Source organism: Rattus rattus, chromosome 1, assembly GCF_011064425.1.
Source record: "Rattus rattus isolate New Zealand chromosome 1, Rrattus_CSIRO_v1, whole genome shotgun sequence".
Lineage (NCBI taxonomy): Eukaryota > Metazoa > Chordata > Mammalia > Rodentia > Muridae > Rattus > Rattus rattus.
Genome location: NC_046154.1, coordinates 13889481 through 13905715, shown reverse-complemented (window position 1 = coordinate 13905715; position 16235 = coordinate 13889481). Strand labels below are relative to the sequence as shown.

Below are 16235 nucleotides of genomic sequence, written 5' to 3'. Positions count from 1 at the left end.
GAATGAAGACGGCCAAGAACAGAAACATTGGAATAGTGGCTAGTATTTGCCACTGCTTTCCTCTGCCTGTTTCCTTATCCATAAATTACAGAGAATATTTGTGCATGGGCCCGATACTCAGGGAATTATTATGGCATGAGTCTGGGACCAGATGCCTTTGAACAAGCATGGGAAACCTCCATTGTTCAAGTATCTGATCACTTTGGAAAGACACTTTGTAAGTGACCGACTGGTTAGTGAACCAACAGGCTGAGTACCTCCCTAGCAGAGAGGCCCAGCAGAGGAGTGGGGCAAAATAACAAGTATTTATTGAGCCCCTACTGTATCTAGGTACTACTAGATGCTGATGATACAACAGGCATCGAGATTCACTAGGCCTCTACCCTCTGAGGGCTTCTAATCTGATAGGGAGATGGACCATTGACAAGGGAGAACTTAACATACAAGGTCAGTCTAAGTTCAGTTGATGTGGTTAGGCGAGTAGAACATAAGAGCAGAGGCTACCCAGCCATGTGAAAGGATGGGGTCTCTCCGCAGAAGAACTAGGAGTGAGCAGGCCATAAAGATGATTGGTAGGAAAGAGATACAGTAAGAAAGGTGGAAAGATGGCCTATGCTGCGGAATGTGGCGGGAGTCCAGTGTGCCAGGAAGCCTGGAGGGCGTTGAAGAATGAGCCCAGCAGGGTGGACTCTAGTTCTATGACTCTGTCAGAGATACTATCTGCTAGTGGGCACACTCCACTCAGGTGGTGGGGATGGGTAGCGCAAGATCGAGGGAACATGGGTCTCTAACAGGAACGGACTGGGAGAGAATCGCACAGTCTCGAGTTCCTCACACAGAAGATCCAAAATAATGCCCTCAGAAACATGAGCCACTCACCAACATGCCCAGCAGAAGGGTCAACTTCTCCAGGAGAAACCAGTATTTTCCTGTTTTCAGGTTTCCCAACCTCTTCCCGCCACTGAAGCCAGAGACAGTAGCCCGGAGGACGGTGGAAGCTGTGCAACAAAACCAGGCCCTTCTCTTGCTCCCGTGGACCATGAATATCCTCATTATCTTGAAAAGGTATGGGATTGGGGAGAGATAGCTCTTTGTCAGGTTCAGGCCCAAATTTTTCCTTAACTTCAGTGGGCCCTAGTGGGGAAAAAGGCAATAGGCAGGAGAATGTGACTGTGAGATCGATTAGTCATGTCTGCTGGGGGCAGGAGGTTGGGGAAAAGGCAATAGGCAGGAGAATGTGAATGTGAGATTGATTAGTCATGTCTGCTGGGAGCAGAAAGTTGAGGAGTGAATGACACCTCTGACTGTACTGACCAGGAAGTAGGGCAGACTTGTTGATCTAAGGATCTCTGTGAATGGTTTGTTTGCTTGGTTCATCTGTTCTTTCTTTTCTTTCTTTCTTTCTTTCTTTCTTTCTTTCTTTCTTTCTTTCTTTCTTTCTTTCCTTTCTCCCTTCCTTTCTTCCTTTCTTCCTTTCTTTCTTTCTTTCTTTCTTTCTTTCTTTCTTTCTTTCTTTCTTTCTTTCTTTCTTTCTTTCTTTCTTTCTTTCTTTCTTCATCTTTGAGGCAGAGCCCATTGCAACTCAGGCTTACCCAGAACACAATACAAAGAAGCTTAGGTTGTCCTTGAACTTGAAACTCTCCTATCTCTCTAGTCCTGGGATTATAAGCATGCACTACCATGCCTGGTTTAAAAATTATTGAGGGATCCAAACATCTCTTGTTTATGTGAGTTTCGTCTATCACGACTTAACTGCATTAGAAATTAGAACTGAGAGGGGATGTTGGATTTACACATCAGTTTCTATTTATAATCTTTTTCATTAATAAAGAGCAGTAACCAGAACTATTAAATTATCATAAGTGTTTTATTTGTTTGTTTGCCTTTATAAGTCTTTTCAGACAGGATTTCACTAAGTATCCCAATCTAGCCTCAACTCATAAATATATTTTTATGACAAGTAACTATATTTTCTAAAATAACACAGACAAGTAGTTAGGAGGGACGCTGGATTGTGTTTCTGCAAGTCTCTCCATTGTCCGGTTTCATCTGAAACAACTAGATTCTTTTTTTTTTTTTTTTTTTTTTTTTTTTTTTTTTTCCGGAGCTGGGGACCAAACCCAGGGCCTTGCGCTTGCTAGGCAAGCGCTCTACCACTGAGCTAAATCCCCAACCCCCAACAACTAGATTCTTCCATCTGCTCTTTATTTCAGTGGATTGGGATAGTCCTGTAGCAAAACCTCTGGGAAACTGCTCTGCATGTGAAGAGAGAATAAAAAGGAAGAGCTGGGGATGTGACTTTGTTGACGGAGAGCTCGTCTAGCTTGTGTGAAGGCCTAGAATCAGTTCTTGATGCTGCATAAGCCAGATGTGGTGGTTCCTGCCTATCATACCAGCATGTGAGAGGGAGAGGCAGGAAATTAGACGTTTGACACGTTTATCCTTAGCTGCATAGTAAGTTTGAGGCTAGCCTGGGTGCTGTAAGACCTTCCTCTTAGGGGGAAGAGGGGAGAGAGGAAGGAAGGAAGAGAGAGAGAGAGAGAGAGAGAGAGAGAGAGAGAGAGAGAGAGAGAGAGAGAGTATTCTGCAATGTATTTATAAATATCCAGAAGAGATCTCAGGTAACCCCCCCTCCCAAGAATTCCTAGACCACATTTTTAAGAAATACTACTCTATAGACTGTCAGGCATAGCCCCTGCTCCCAGGTAGCTCAGAGAACAGGGTTTTCATGCCAACAGCATGAAATTTGGAGACATGTCATAGCTCTAGACGTGGAGTTTTCCAGGGTAGAGCACCTGGGAAGGTGGGCTTCATAATGGAGATATTTTCTCTAGAGTTTTCTTCAGCACTGACTTCAACCTAGAACCGTTCAGACTTAGCACAGCAAGACTTTATGCCTGGGTCCCATACTGAAGGGTAGTGCATATGGCAGTCTCATCACGACCCTCAGTACAAGGAGAGCTGTATCCTCGAAGCCATGCCTCCTGGTCCCAGTACAGTCACTTTGTCTGAGGGTCACCCTGTTGTTATCAGAAATCGACTCCCAGGAAAGCCCAACCATTGGCTATGTGACATGGAACGTTGACACTAAGGGAACAGTGACAACTGGCTCTTTGTCTTCCACCCTGACTAGCCTTTGTGCAAGCAGAGGGTGGAGAGTAGAGAACAGGGGAGAGGGCAATCTAACATTGCTCTCTTGACTGCCTGAGGGATCCTCTACGGGAGTAGGTACTAGACTGGCTTAGATGGTTACATGCTTGGTGTGTAAGCATGAGGGTCTCGATTTGATCCCCAACACCCATATCTGACCTTTATCTGTGCACCGCAGCAGGTGAATGCACACTCACCCATATGCAGAGAGAGACGGGTTGGTTTCTTTAAAGGAGGGCTGGAGACATGGCTGGTGGTTAAGAGCACTTGCTGTTCTTGCAAAACACCAGAATTCAGTTCCCAGCACCCGCATCAGACAGCCCACAACTTCCTGTTAAGTCTGGCCTCAGGGGATTCAGTACCATCTTCTGGTCTCAGTGAGCAACTTTACTCAAGTGTACAACAGGCACACATATGTCCACATACTTAAAAATGAAAAAGACTAAAAACAACAGACGTGTGTGTCTATTGGAGTTCTGGAAGCTTAGTATGGTGTAGCATCTGGCAAGGACTTTCCTGCAGCCTCATGACATCGTGGACAGTTCCCCATAGAGGCCAGAGCAAGTGTGACCAGAGAGTTTACTTCAGCAATAAAGCTACTCTTCAGATTATTTATTAATCCATGGCTGGGTAGATCTCCTCATAACCCAGTCACCTCTATCTCACCACAAAGACAGTCAAGTGTCAGCTTGCATCTTGGAAGGTACAGAGTACCTTGAAAGCACACTGGATGCTGACAGTGCAGCCCTGTCTGTTCCTATGCTTGGCCCTTTACCTAGTGAAAGTGCTGATTCTCAGGGTTCAGGGGGTATTTTGAGAAGGGGAGCCAGTTGTCTATTACCGTTTGTCACTGCTACCACTGATGATCTTCTCCTCTCTCCTCAGCATACTCCCACAGGCTGCCCTGGAGGAGATCCACAGGTTCTCGGGGACTTACACCTGTATGAACACCTTTAAGGGGAGGACATAGAGGCAGGAGGAAGACACACCTGAGGAGCTATGGAACCTGAGGGGGAAACCACGGCAACTGGGCACACACCCATGTGCCTATTCGTTGGCACATCTGCTGGGTGAGCAAGACGGTTCTTGTCCCCCAGGGAAGATTTTGCAGCTCCCCAGGTCAACTCCAGGACCTTTGTGCAGGACTGATGGGTGTAACCCTGACCCCCATGGGGAGGCAAGAGGCCAGCAGCCACCCAACAACTTTGTACATTTCTCATTCTGTAGGGTTTATCGTGAAATTGCTTCTCCAGTCTAACCTGCCTGAGCAATGTGCATCTACTATTTCCAGGAGAGTCTGCCCCCAGACACTCTGCCTTTCCCTCCACAACCCTCTCATTCCCAGCTCATGCAAACTGGTCACGCGGCAGGAATGCGAAATAAAGAGGTGGCTTTCGCAGCTTCCTTTGTTCACATGCTTGGGAGGGAGGGAGAGAGGGAGCTGGGAAGGAGCCTGTCCCAACCTCAAAGCCCCATCTTTTGAGAGAGAAGTCTGCCTTGGGGTCTATAGAGAGCAGGAGAGGAACTGCAGCCCAGTCCAAGAAGGGAGAGAGGGGAGGGAGGGAGGGAGGTGTGTCCAGGCCTCTCCAGACATGGGGCTTCCCTGGTAGGGTCCCTGAGCGCTAGTCCACAGAAAAGCTGACCACATCTGTCCTTCCTTGGTCCCACTGGGTCACCAATGTAAAAGTAAAGCCAGACTCCACTGAGCACCTGCTGCCTCCCCTACATGAAGAAGTCAAGATGATACTAGCAAAAGATGTCGTTCATCTGCGTCTCCAGAAACAATGACAATTCATCACTTAGGGACAGACAGCATTGTGGAGTGTTACAGCCCCTACAGCACATATAATTGTAGGAGATGGAAAACCCAGAGAATGGAAGGAGCTGGCATGGTCTCAGTCAAGGGTAGAGGTACCCATGGTTCTCTGGTGTGACTTTCATGCTGAGAAAATCCAATGTCACTGTAGTCTGTGTAGAGCAGGGAGCAATGTGACCGGCTAGGAATAGGATCCAAGTATTCAGCTTGTACAGGTGGGTGGCAGGGAGTAGGCAGGAGTCCCTCCAGACAGGGAGGAAAAGGTCTCAGGCCTCTGACGTAGCAAGGGGCTTCCCTGAAAGCTACACAAAGGCCACACAGACCTGTGCACCTCAGGCTGGACCCTTGTGCTCACAGCAAGGAGGATGAGATAACTCGAATGAAAGCAGACTGGTCTGCAAGAGAAATACCAGGCATCGGCTGCTTATGGAGCACTGATGGGGTACAGCCAGCCTAAGACATAGCGTTCACACTGTATCAGTTATTGATTCTCCCTGCAGCCACTGGAGGAACAGACAAACAAACAAAAAACAGCTCAGAGTGATCACTGTCTAATCACTTGGTGGTGGGTGTCAGCCAGGTAAGACCCGCAGATCACCATGGTTTCCTACAGGGAATGTGTCTGCCTTGCAACCTCAACCTATTCATGAAACTGTCTTCCCTCTCGGAAGCCACTAACCAAGATGAGGTCTCCCAGGAGATAAATGTACCGGTCTATCCTCATGTCCTCTTCAAGTTCTCCCTAGAAATAGTACATGTCACTTTCATTCCCATTTCATTGGCCAAATTTGGTCATGTGATCATGCCTGATCCTGGGAGAATCTACATGGGCTGCCAAGCCTTGGAAGAAGACTTCATGAGGAGAAGTTAGAGTCCAAGCCAACTTCAAGGATGTAGTAGCACTGGAACCCATGTGGTGCTGAGGCAGATGCCTGGCTCACTTCCCAAACACCCTTCAAAAGGGAGAATTTGGAAACTCATTTCACAGGTGAGAAGATGGGTTCAGGGCAGGATGTGGGCTTGTCCAGGTCTGGGGCCCAGTGAAAGGCACCCTAGTTCCCGGGTGAGTAGAGGCTTGAAACCCTGTTGACCCTGAAAGGGATGGTTGGCATTTTGCCTGACTCCCAGGAAACAAGGCCCATCATTGGCCCACAGCCCTCCATAGATTTGTGACCATCAGTCTTGTAATGGCAATGCCCCAAACCCCTTCACAGGTAGAGGACTTGACCACAGGTCATGTAGGCTCAAGATATCTCCATTATAATGAGGTACCTAAAGGCCTGGAGGCTTAGCCAATGAACTTTCCTGCTCAGACACTCCTCCCTGCAAAAAGGTATTTAATCTCAGGCCCACCCTGAGAAGTGAGGTACGGTTTTACTCATCCCCTCTCCGCCATGACAATAAATGTTTTAAAACCACGGACTGTCTCTTTTCATCAGGATAAGCCTTGGGGAGCTGTAGAGAAGTCCTTTGCCTACAGAGCCACCGTCTAATCTCCCGTAGAAGGCCTCCCTGTACTCCCAGTGGTGGCCGCCACCAAGCTCAAGCCTACCGCTGTCAAGCCAAGGACTACCCCTGTAGGACCAGCTAGAGCTCCCTCTTTTCCCCCTAGGCCCCAAGCTAGATTCAGCGCCGGGGGTGGGGCCCTCAGTCCCTTCTCAGCTCTTCTGTGGCTTCCAGCAGCACCTGGATGCTCAAAAGTCTGAGAACCAAACTGCCCTGGCCTCCTTGCAGGCCTGGGAACTCCCTGCCAGCTCTAACTGTGTCCTGCACCACAGACTGTGCTTTCACACCCCCGCTGCGGTATCGTGCAGCTTCCCACAGCCTGACATCTGCCCATTGACAGCATAGGATAATCATGATCCCTGCGTCCTGCCTCCCCAAGTGGTCAAGCCCTGTGGCAGAGCAGACTCGGGACCCATTAACCCTACACGGGTTCAGCATTTGAACACAGCTCTGACTTGCAGTTTTCTGTGACAGCAGACAATAGCAGGCAACAAGGAGGCAAGTCTGGACCATCTGTCATCTCATTTTGTGATCCTGGACAGTTGTCCCCAACGTGTATGGGGAATGTTAGTACTGCCTCAGCTCCCCGTGGTGTTTAGAAATCTCCCAAGGCCGGTATCTGTGGCTGGCTCTTCTAGGAGAGAGGCTGGGGTGGATCCAATTTGGAGGACAGGGAGAAATGAGTGGGGCAAGGTGGGAGAGGGCATGTCCCGTCTGCTGAGTCCCAGTTTTCCTGACCACCTCTATGCAGCTGAGGTGTTTCTGTGTCATAGCCTGCGGGCTGACCTTATGGAGATGCTTTGGTTACTGCGATGTCCATGAAGTTGCATTTGGCCTATAAACTGGAAATGTAGTAAGAATCCCAAAGGAATATGCTGGGATGCTGGGATAAGCAAGGCCCTGAGAGCCTTCCCCAGGGCCCATCAAGCATGACCACTGCCTTAGTTAGCTACAGAGACTGGATACCTTGGTTTCCCAGAATTCCAATGGTTTCTCTTGGTGGTAGGGTGGGGCTTGGTTCCCCCACAACACATAAACCAACACCCCACTTTTGGGTTCTTTTTTTTTCTTTTTTTTTCTTTTTTTGGATTGCTTCCAAGAGAAACCAGAGAAAAGGCCTTGGGCAGATTCCCAGGAGGCCTCTCTGGTCCCTCCCTGGAATGGTTTGACTGCCTGGAGAGCTTCAAGAGTGAGCCTGGAGAGCTAATTCTGTCCCTTTGCTTGTCCAAGTGAAGGAGAGTGACAAGCGCCAACCCCCTGAGGGGCAAAACAGGCTGTGCCAACCCTGCAAAGAAGCCTTGGGTCCTGGGAAATGACCCAGTTGCCAGGCTGGAGGTTCCTCCCAAGCCCCAAAGAGAAGCAGATCGGGGGTGGGTGCCAAGCCCAGGGAGGCATCAGACCTCAGCCCTGTCTGGCTCAGGTCCAGAAGAGCAGGCTGTCTGGCTGGGCTAGTGGTCAGGAATTCAGTCCTGTGGTGACCAGTAGCTCCCAGAGACCAAATTCTTTGAGAAACTGACTCTCCTAGGGATAAGCTGATGTCTACAGGGACAGACCAGAAAGCTTCAAGGTTAACCCCAGAGTTCACTATTAGGCCCCTACCTCTCCTTACTGAGAGCTCCATCCCACAGAAGGTAGCTTTCACCTTTGTGGTATTTTTATCTGACGGAAGACAAACAAACAAAGAACCCAGGACACAAGGAACAGGAGCTGAGGTCCTCAAAGAACAGCTCTAGTGCCTGGGAAAAGAGAAAAGAGCCTGCGGCCCAAGTACAACCCCACCCCCAGTCCCCTCAGGAATACCTTTCTGACGCTCAGTGGAATGGGACTGAGCTAAGCCGAGAGGACTTCTTTGCTCACACTCCTGGCTCCAGGCAAAGCCAAAGGCGACAAGTATCCACTGACGCAGAAGGAAGGGCTGGAACTGCTCCTGGACTAATCTCACTAAGTTCCCAAACATTCCTTGGGGCTTGGAGTGCAGGTCAGTTTGTGGAGTGCTTGTCTAGCTCTGGGTTTGATCCCCAATACCGCAGAAACCAAGCGTGGTACAGGCTTTTATTTCTAGCACTTGAGAGATGGAGGCAGAAGAATCAAAAATCCAAAGGCTATGGTCAGCTACGTAAGGAGCTGGAAGCCAGGCTGGGAATCAACTTGAGAACCTGCATCAAAACCACAAACAAACAACAACAACAACAAAAAAATAAAAAACATTGATTAGGTGTCAGAGAGATGATTCCGCAGATAAGGGCACTTACTGTCTACCTGGACAACAGGAGTTAGATCCCTCAAGTCCACATAGTAGGAGAGAACCAGTGCCCTTGGATTGCTCTCTGACCTCTACATGTACATCTACACACACACACACACACACACACACACACACAATAAATGGATCAGTCTAAAATATTTTTAAAATACACCTGGGTCCACCTGGGTGCAGAGTGGGATTAAAATAGCTCTTCACTGTGCTCATCTATTCAAAGCTCCCATTCTCTACCTCTCAGCCCCACCTCTTAGAGCAGAGCCAAGGCTCAGGGGCCTACCCCAAATTTTCCAGCTCTCAAGCTCACCATGAAGCCAGAAAGCTCCACAGGGAGCGGGAGGTCCCTTTCCCATTGCTGTAATAAAACACCAACAAAAGCAACTTAAGGAGGAAAGGATTTACTTTGGCTGACAGTTCAAGGGGCAGTCAGTCCATCAAGGTGGGGAAGTCGAGGAGGCTGGAGCCTGAAGCAGCTAGGCATGTTACATCTACAATCAGAGCCATGAATGTGCATGCATGGTAGGGCTCAGCTCACCCTCAATTTCAAACAGGCCAGGATCTCCTATCTAGGGAGTGGTCCTGTCCACAATACTGAACAATTTCCCACAGGTATGCTCACAGACCTTCCTTCCAGGCCATTTTAGATTCTGCCTTGACAGCAACTAATGTTCACTCTTGCAGGAAAGGATCCATAGCGTTGGGTTCAATCTGGGCTCAGGTTGTAATAGCATCTCTCTTGCCCTTCTGTGTCTTGGGTCTGGGTGACTATCCAGTGTGAACTGAGTTAAAGAAGGCACAGTGAAGTTAAAGGGATGACATGATATTTGTGGTTCTCACAACCCCAGAAACAAACTGACAGCCCCTCAGGGTACCTGGATCGATGCCATGGCCTGGCCTGTGGTGGTGACATATTTCGAGGCTGACTCTGACTGTGGTATGATAAGCTAAGGCTCAGAAGACCCCATCACATGCAATGGCATAAGGTAAGGAGAGGTCTCAAGGGAGGACAGCTGTGGAGTCCCCAGAGGGATGGAAGGTACTTTCTAGAAAGCAGGGCTATAGTCCTTCTGTGCCCAGTAGGTGCTATGTCACCATCCTTGGCTCCAAAAAACCCATGGTACAGCTTCCCATGTCTTGGGAAGAAAAGAAACAGAGATGACCCCTTAGAAGGCACAGTTGGGAGTAACAGCTATTGTCCTGCTGGGATACTGCTCTCCAAATGGAAGATGCCCAGGGTGGACAAAAAACATGAGAAGCAGGGCCATCATAGAGGCACCGTAATTGGCAGCAAATGCTATATTGCAGTTCTCTAGAGGAACAGAACTGAAAGAAAGAATATACATATATAAATATGATATATATATTTGTATACACATGTATATGAACATGTACATCATATGTTATACATATACAGGATTTATTAAAATGAATTACAGGCTGAAGTTCAGCTAGTCTATCAATAGAAGGTTCAAGAGTCACAGTAGCTGTCCAGTCCATGAGACTGGACGCCTTAGCTGGTCTTCAGTATACAACAGAATCTTGAAGAAGTGGGCTTTAATGCCAATAAAGGAATGGATTTGCTAGCAAGGATGAGGGCAAGCCGTCAAAGAACAGAGAGCTCTTTCCTTTTATGTCCTTTATGAAGTCTGACACCAGAAGGTGTGGCCCAGATTAAAGATGGATATTCCCTCCTCAAAAGATCTGGATTGAATTATTCCCACTTCAAATTATTTAATTAAAAAAATCTTTTACAGGATTTTACCACTTGGGTTTTAGTTAATACAAGATGTAGGCAAGTTGGCATCCAAGAATAGCCATCACACTGTCCTGACCCAGGAGGCTGTCTGGTCAAGAAGCATTATTGAGATAAGAGTCAAATTCATTAAACTGTGTGATCCAATTGTGTGTAATATATTTTTCAAAACTGGTTTCTGTGAACACCTTGATTCACATGCACAAATCCAGATACACACATACACATTTATATAATTATAAAAGTAAAACAGTTAAAAAAGAAAAATGAGTATGTAGACAGAATCAAGATAAAAATCACATGATCTTCTCAGTAGATGCTAAAAAGGTCTGATAAAATTCAACATCCCTTCATAATCAAAGTCAAAGGAGACAAAGGATAGCATGAGACTCATTCAGTATAAAGTCTGCACAAAACTAACCTCTAGGTAACGTTATACTAAATGGGGAAGGATTGAGAGTGGTCCCTAAGATGAGCAAGACAAGGTGCCCCCTCTTTCCACTTCTATTCAATATAGGGCTTGAGTTGTCAGCCAAGTAATAAGGCAAGAAAGAGAAATTAATACAGACAAACGGATACAAATTGGAAAGGAAGATGTCAAACAATTTCCACTTCCTTATGATAGTCAAATTGAGACAGGTTGACCCCATGACAGGTTTCAAATTGGCAGTCTAGGAGAGTAGGGCTAAGAACTGGGCAAGTCCAGGCAAGTCAGTTTAAAAAAAAAATAACCCAGGCTTCAGGCAACTAATCAGAAACTAGAAAGTACCCAGCCACCTAGCCTGAGGCAAGGACAGTGGGTCAGCAAGTTTCCAGACCTCTCCAGTAACAGGTTCCAATCCCATGCTCCAGTAATGGAATGTCCCTAGAGATGGAGTAAGATAAAGGCCCAAACCTCCTCAGTAACAATTTCCAGCCCCCATGCCCATTACCAAATGAAATGCCCTTAGAGATGGAGATATAGGTCGCCTATCCCAGAATTCCCTAACATTCTTTAAATCTAGCCTGTGAGCTCATTTCTCCATTTTAGAATGAGGGATCCACTCCATCCCCTTAACTCCCCCACCCACTGCATGCTGATCGTCTACATAATAAAACTCTCCTTGCTTTTGCATAGTATTTGTCTCTAGGGTATCATTCTTCATCGAGCCATGAACCCTTATAAAATAATCTTTCATTGAATGACCAGATCATAGTTTATCCATCCATCATCTAAGTTGATAGATATTCGAGGACAATATCTGCTTGCTGTACTTGCCTCCTTGAAACCAGACACTCTATGAGGGCATAGCATCTGGCATAACCTGGCTGTCTGAAAAATAGACTCATCAACAATGGCTGCAGATAGGGAAGTGTAAGCGAAGGGTCCGGGGGGGGTACCTCGAAGAGAATAGGGGACAAGAGACACGAAGAAGAACGCCAAGACAAGAGTCTGATCAAGGCAACAATTTTATTTTTCCCCAAGGCTGAATTTATACCATAACATGGGTAACAGAGGGAGAGGGGAAGTAAGAAACATTTACACAGGCCAAGGACACAATATTCGTGTAGTCAGGGAATAGGCTGATGTTGACAGGATGTCAGAAAGGTCACAGGTTTGTCATATCTATTAGTCAGCAGGATGTTGGTTTTTCAGAAAGGTTACAGGTCATCACATTGGGTATCTTTATCATAAGATTATTATTCATTTTGACCACCAGATTTGTATTAGTCTTCTGCAGCTGGCTGGGGATTTTCCATGAACCCAGTCATACTTAATTCTAACCATAATAATAACATCAATAATGGAGGGCTTCAAGGGCATCGCTCCCAACAGGGAAGCCCCCTCTCTGTCCGAGAGGAGCCCCCTGAGCAAGAAAAGCCACAGTGTATTACTAAATGTTTGAGACTTCACCCCAATATTCCTGACATCACTGGCAGGGTTGTCCTGAGCTCTATAGGACACCTGACAGCACCTCTGTCTTCACCTACTGCCTTTCACAGTTGTGACAATCATAAATAATTCCCGGACTCTATGAAATATCAGAACTGAGTCACCCTGATGGGAGTATTCGGTCTTCAGGCCACTTGTTTCTTTTTTGCAACAACTCAGTGTTGTCTAGTATCTTAAATGAGAATGGAGCTCATAGGCTCATATGTTTGAACACTTGGACCCCAGTTAATGGAACTGTTTGAGAAGGATTAGGAGGCGTGGCCTTACTGGAGGAAGTGTAGCACCAAGAGTGGCTTTTGAGGTTTCAAAAGCCCATATCTGCTGGCTGTGGTGGTGCATGCTTTTAATCCCAGCACTCAGGAGGCAGAAGCAGGCAGAGCTCTGTAAGTTCAAAGCCAGCTTGACCTGCATAGTGAGTTCCAGGACAGCCCAAGAGGCTCGCGCGCTCTCTCTCTCTCTCTCTCTCTCTCTCTCTCTCTCTCTCTCTCTCTCTCTCTTGCTGCTAGCTGTGGAAACTGAGGTCTAGGAAGCTTTAGTGGCCTGTTCCCTAGAAGGTTAGCAGATCCATGAGCACGAGCCTCTCTCTGTCCAGAGCTAAAGTTTCTAATCCTCCAAAAGATCTCACACTGCTCAGGCATCCACATGCCTCCCTCCTGGTGAGACACCTAGTATCTGCAGAATTTTGTAGCACCCCCCCCCAAAATAAATCCTTATCATTCCTTTCATTTTTCAAGACTCACAAGACAAAGGAAATAAGCAATTGAAGAAGACACACGCTGTGCTCAATCCCTGGCTGCTGCTGAGTTGTAATTGGATCCTGCCTGGGAAGGTGACTTGGGTCTGGGCAAAACCCCAGACTGGGAGAGGCAGGAGGACCAGGCTTGGGCTTTGTGAGCTGTTCCACCATGCGTGAGTGTAAGCTGGGGCTGCAGGCTGCATACCCCAAGTGCCACTAAGGGGTTCAAGAGCCTTGGCTTCTTGCTGGGGATGGGCAGGCCAGGATATAGCCCAATCCACCCTTCTTTACCATGTTAGATTTACTGCCCTGCTGTCGTCTGCTCTGTGTGAGATGCCGAATGAGAAGAGAAGCCAGCTTGGCTGTCCATCCAGATCTTCTGAGAGCCAGGAAGGAGGAAGGGGAGGGATGCGTGCAGAGCTTGAAGCCATCCATACCTGGCTGAGTCTTGGTTCAGTGGGACCATGAGCTTTACCTTAACCTGAACTTAAACCTTCCTGAGTCTCGGTTTCCTCAACTGAAGGACGGAGCCCCTGAGGGAAAAATCGAAAGAAAAATACAAATAATGAACTAAACATACTGAGCACTACGAAACACCCATTAATAAATGTGTCTCTTCCTTACCTTGCAATAACAGCTGCGAGTCACTGTGGGCCTAGTGGGACAGACCCAGAGTTATATGCTTAGCAAGGAAACAAGTCTAAGCAATGGTACAGTTGGGATTCGAACCCCAGAGTCTCGTTACAAAAACCTGCTTTTAATCTGGCCTTGCGTCTTTGTGAAGAAGCCATCTGAGTAAAGACCAGTACTTGCCATGACTTGCCAACATCTTTACCTGGCCCAGCCTGAGCACTTCCTGCCATGTCGGCCATGTCGTTGCCTTCCCTGCTGGAACCTCAAACCAACTCTCAGTCCAACTGCAGAAGGACAAGCAGGTGGCTCCTGGGGCTTTGTGAATAGAGTGTTCTGGCCTCTCACTATGGGAAGTTGTAGAGTATATTTCTTCCTCTCTCTCCCCCCTTCCTCTCCCCCTCCCCCCCTTTCCCCTCTCCCCCTCTCCCTCCTCTCCCCCTCTCCTCTCCTCTCCTCTCCTCTCCTCTCTCCCTCTCCTCCCTCTCCTCCTCTCCTCTTTCTCTCCCTCTTCTCTCCTCTTTCTTCTCATTTTTCTCTGTCCTCTCCTTCCACCTCAATGGCCGGGGACAAAGTGAGTACCTTGATGGGACTAAGGGGATGGCTCAATAAGAACATCGCAAACATGAGGACACAAGTTCAAATCCCTATGAATGGTTAAGGGCCCTTAATTATGGCAAGTATGGGCAGGTGGGATAGGATGAAAGAAACAGGAGGATCTCTGTGGCTTGCTGGCTACTAAGCCAGCTCAGTTCTCAGCAAGACATCACAAAGAAATAAAGCAGAAAGAAATAGAACAGGGCACCCCAAGTCTTCCTCTGTCTTTTGTATATGTATGTAAACACATACATAGATATAAATAAATAAATAAATAAATAAATAAATAAATAAATAAATAAAAATAAAATCGTTTAAGCCAAATACCCCATACAGGTCATTCCATTCAGTAAATTGCCAGAGCCCCTTACAATGTACCCAGCACCCTGCCCAACTCCTGCAAGGACAACGGGAAAAGCAAGATGCTAGTTTCCCAGGCTTATTCTCGTTGGTTATAGCAAGCATGGTTTGGGTCCCTTGTCCACATATAAACCAATGCAAGCAATCAAAGGATGCTCCAATAGACAAAGCCCAAGTCTTACAAGCTGTCACTTCCAGCCAAGGAGCAAATCAACTCTGGAGCCCACAGACTGAGAGTTGGAGATGCTGAGATCCATGCCAAGGAAAGGGTGACAGGATGCTAGGTAGCACAAAAGTTAGCTGTCACCAGGATGACCAGTGGTGGGCCCCCTGATTTGCCCCTGGGCCTTAGGAGTGACAGTTGGCTGAGGTCCTGACAAGCAGTCTAGAGTTCCCAGGACTTGGACTGACTGGCAGTTGGCTAGCAAGGTGACAGGCAGTTGGCAGGCTCCTAAAGATGGGCGGTAAGCTAGCGTCCTGGTGGGCAGTTGGCAGCTCGGCAGTTGGCAGTAGACTCAGCCTGTCTGTCATCCCATCACCACTGCCCTGAGGAAGAGAGGAGAGGGACTCCCTCATCTTCCCATGTCCATGTGGCCTCTAGTCCACTAGTGGCAGAGGGAACAACTTTCCCTACTACCCACAGATACAGGCTGCACAATCTCTAAAGCTTTTTGCCCTTGTTTGGTAGCAACTGCCCCTGCATAACAAGGCGAGATTCTGTTTGGGGTCTGCAGTGTCTTCTGAGAGCTATGGGTCACTGTGGTCCCTGGATGGAAGGGGTTAAAAAATTCTGGGAAGGGCCCTGATTTATCTTGCTCATTTGGTCATCATTTCTGAAATTTTGTTCCTAGGGACAGAGACCAGCCTTGAAAATGATCCTCTGTTAGGATGTGTCAGGTATGAATAGAGAAGGCATCCAAAAGTGTGTCTGTGTGTCTGTGTGTGTCTGTATGTGTCTGTGTGTGTCTGTGTGTGTGTAAGAGAGAGACACACACACACACACACAGAGAGAGAGACAGACAGACAGACAGACAGACAGACAGACAGACAGAGAGACAGAGAGAGAGACAGAGACAGAGACAAAGACAGACACAGACACAGATACAGACACAGACACAGACAGAAAGAAAAAGGGACAAAGGGACAGAAGCTCTGGGGAAGGGAAGCTCTGTGGAAGAAGGAAAAGGTCAGAACAGGTAGAGAGAGAACCATGACCACCGATGGAAAGCAACTGAGACAACAGTGACACTGTAGACCCTGGGAGGGATTTAGAACCATCTCCCATGTCTTGGAGGAGAAGAAGACAGAGAGAGGAAAGGCCACAACCAAAACTGTTTTGTAGAGAAGTCCTTCTAGATTCCAAAGCTGTGAGGAAACTTTAAAACCAGCAGAGGGAAGTGAACTGGGGCAGGACTGAGAGATGGCTAAAACCAGAGGGGACTGCGTGAGGCCACCATCATGGATGTGGCCTGGTTCATCTGCACTAAGAGCCAG

General features: G+C 47.5%; 1 protein-coding gene across 3 annotated transcripts in view; it reads left to right on the top strand.

The window, feature by feature from the left end:
• Window positions 1–4547, top strand: part of Dhrs3 (dehydrogenase/reductase 3) — a 35750-nt gene extending 31203 nt beyond the window's left edge. For 2 of the 3 annotated variants that reach the window (XM_032895020.1, XM_032895026.1), the window contains exons 5-6: window positions 940–1065; window positions 4036–4547. In XM_032895020.1, coding sequence (XP_032750911.1) covers window positions 940–1065; window positions 4036–4120 — 211 coding nt within the window. In that variant the 3' untranslated portion in view covers window positions 4121–4547. The remainder of the gene's footprint in view (window positions 1–939; window positions 1066–4035) is intronic. The other variant, XR_004386994.1, reaches the window with a different exon arrangement.
• The last annotated feature ends 11688 nt before the right edge of the window (window positions 4548–16235 follow it).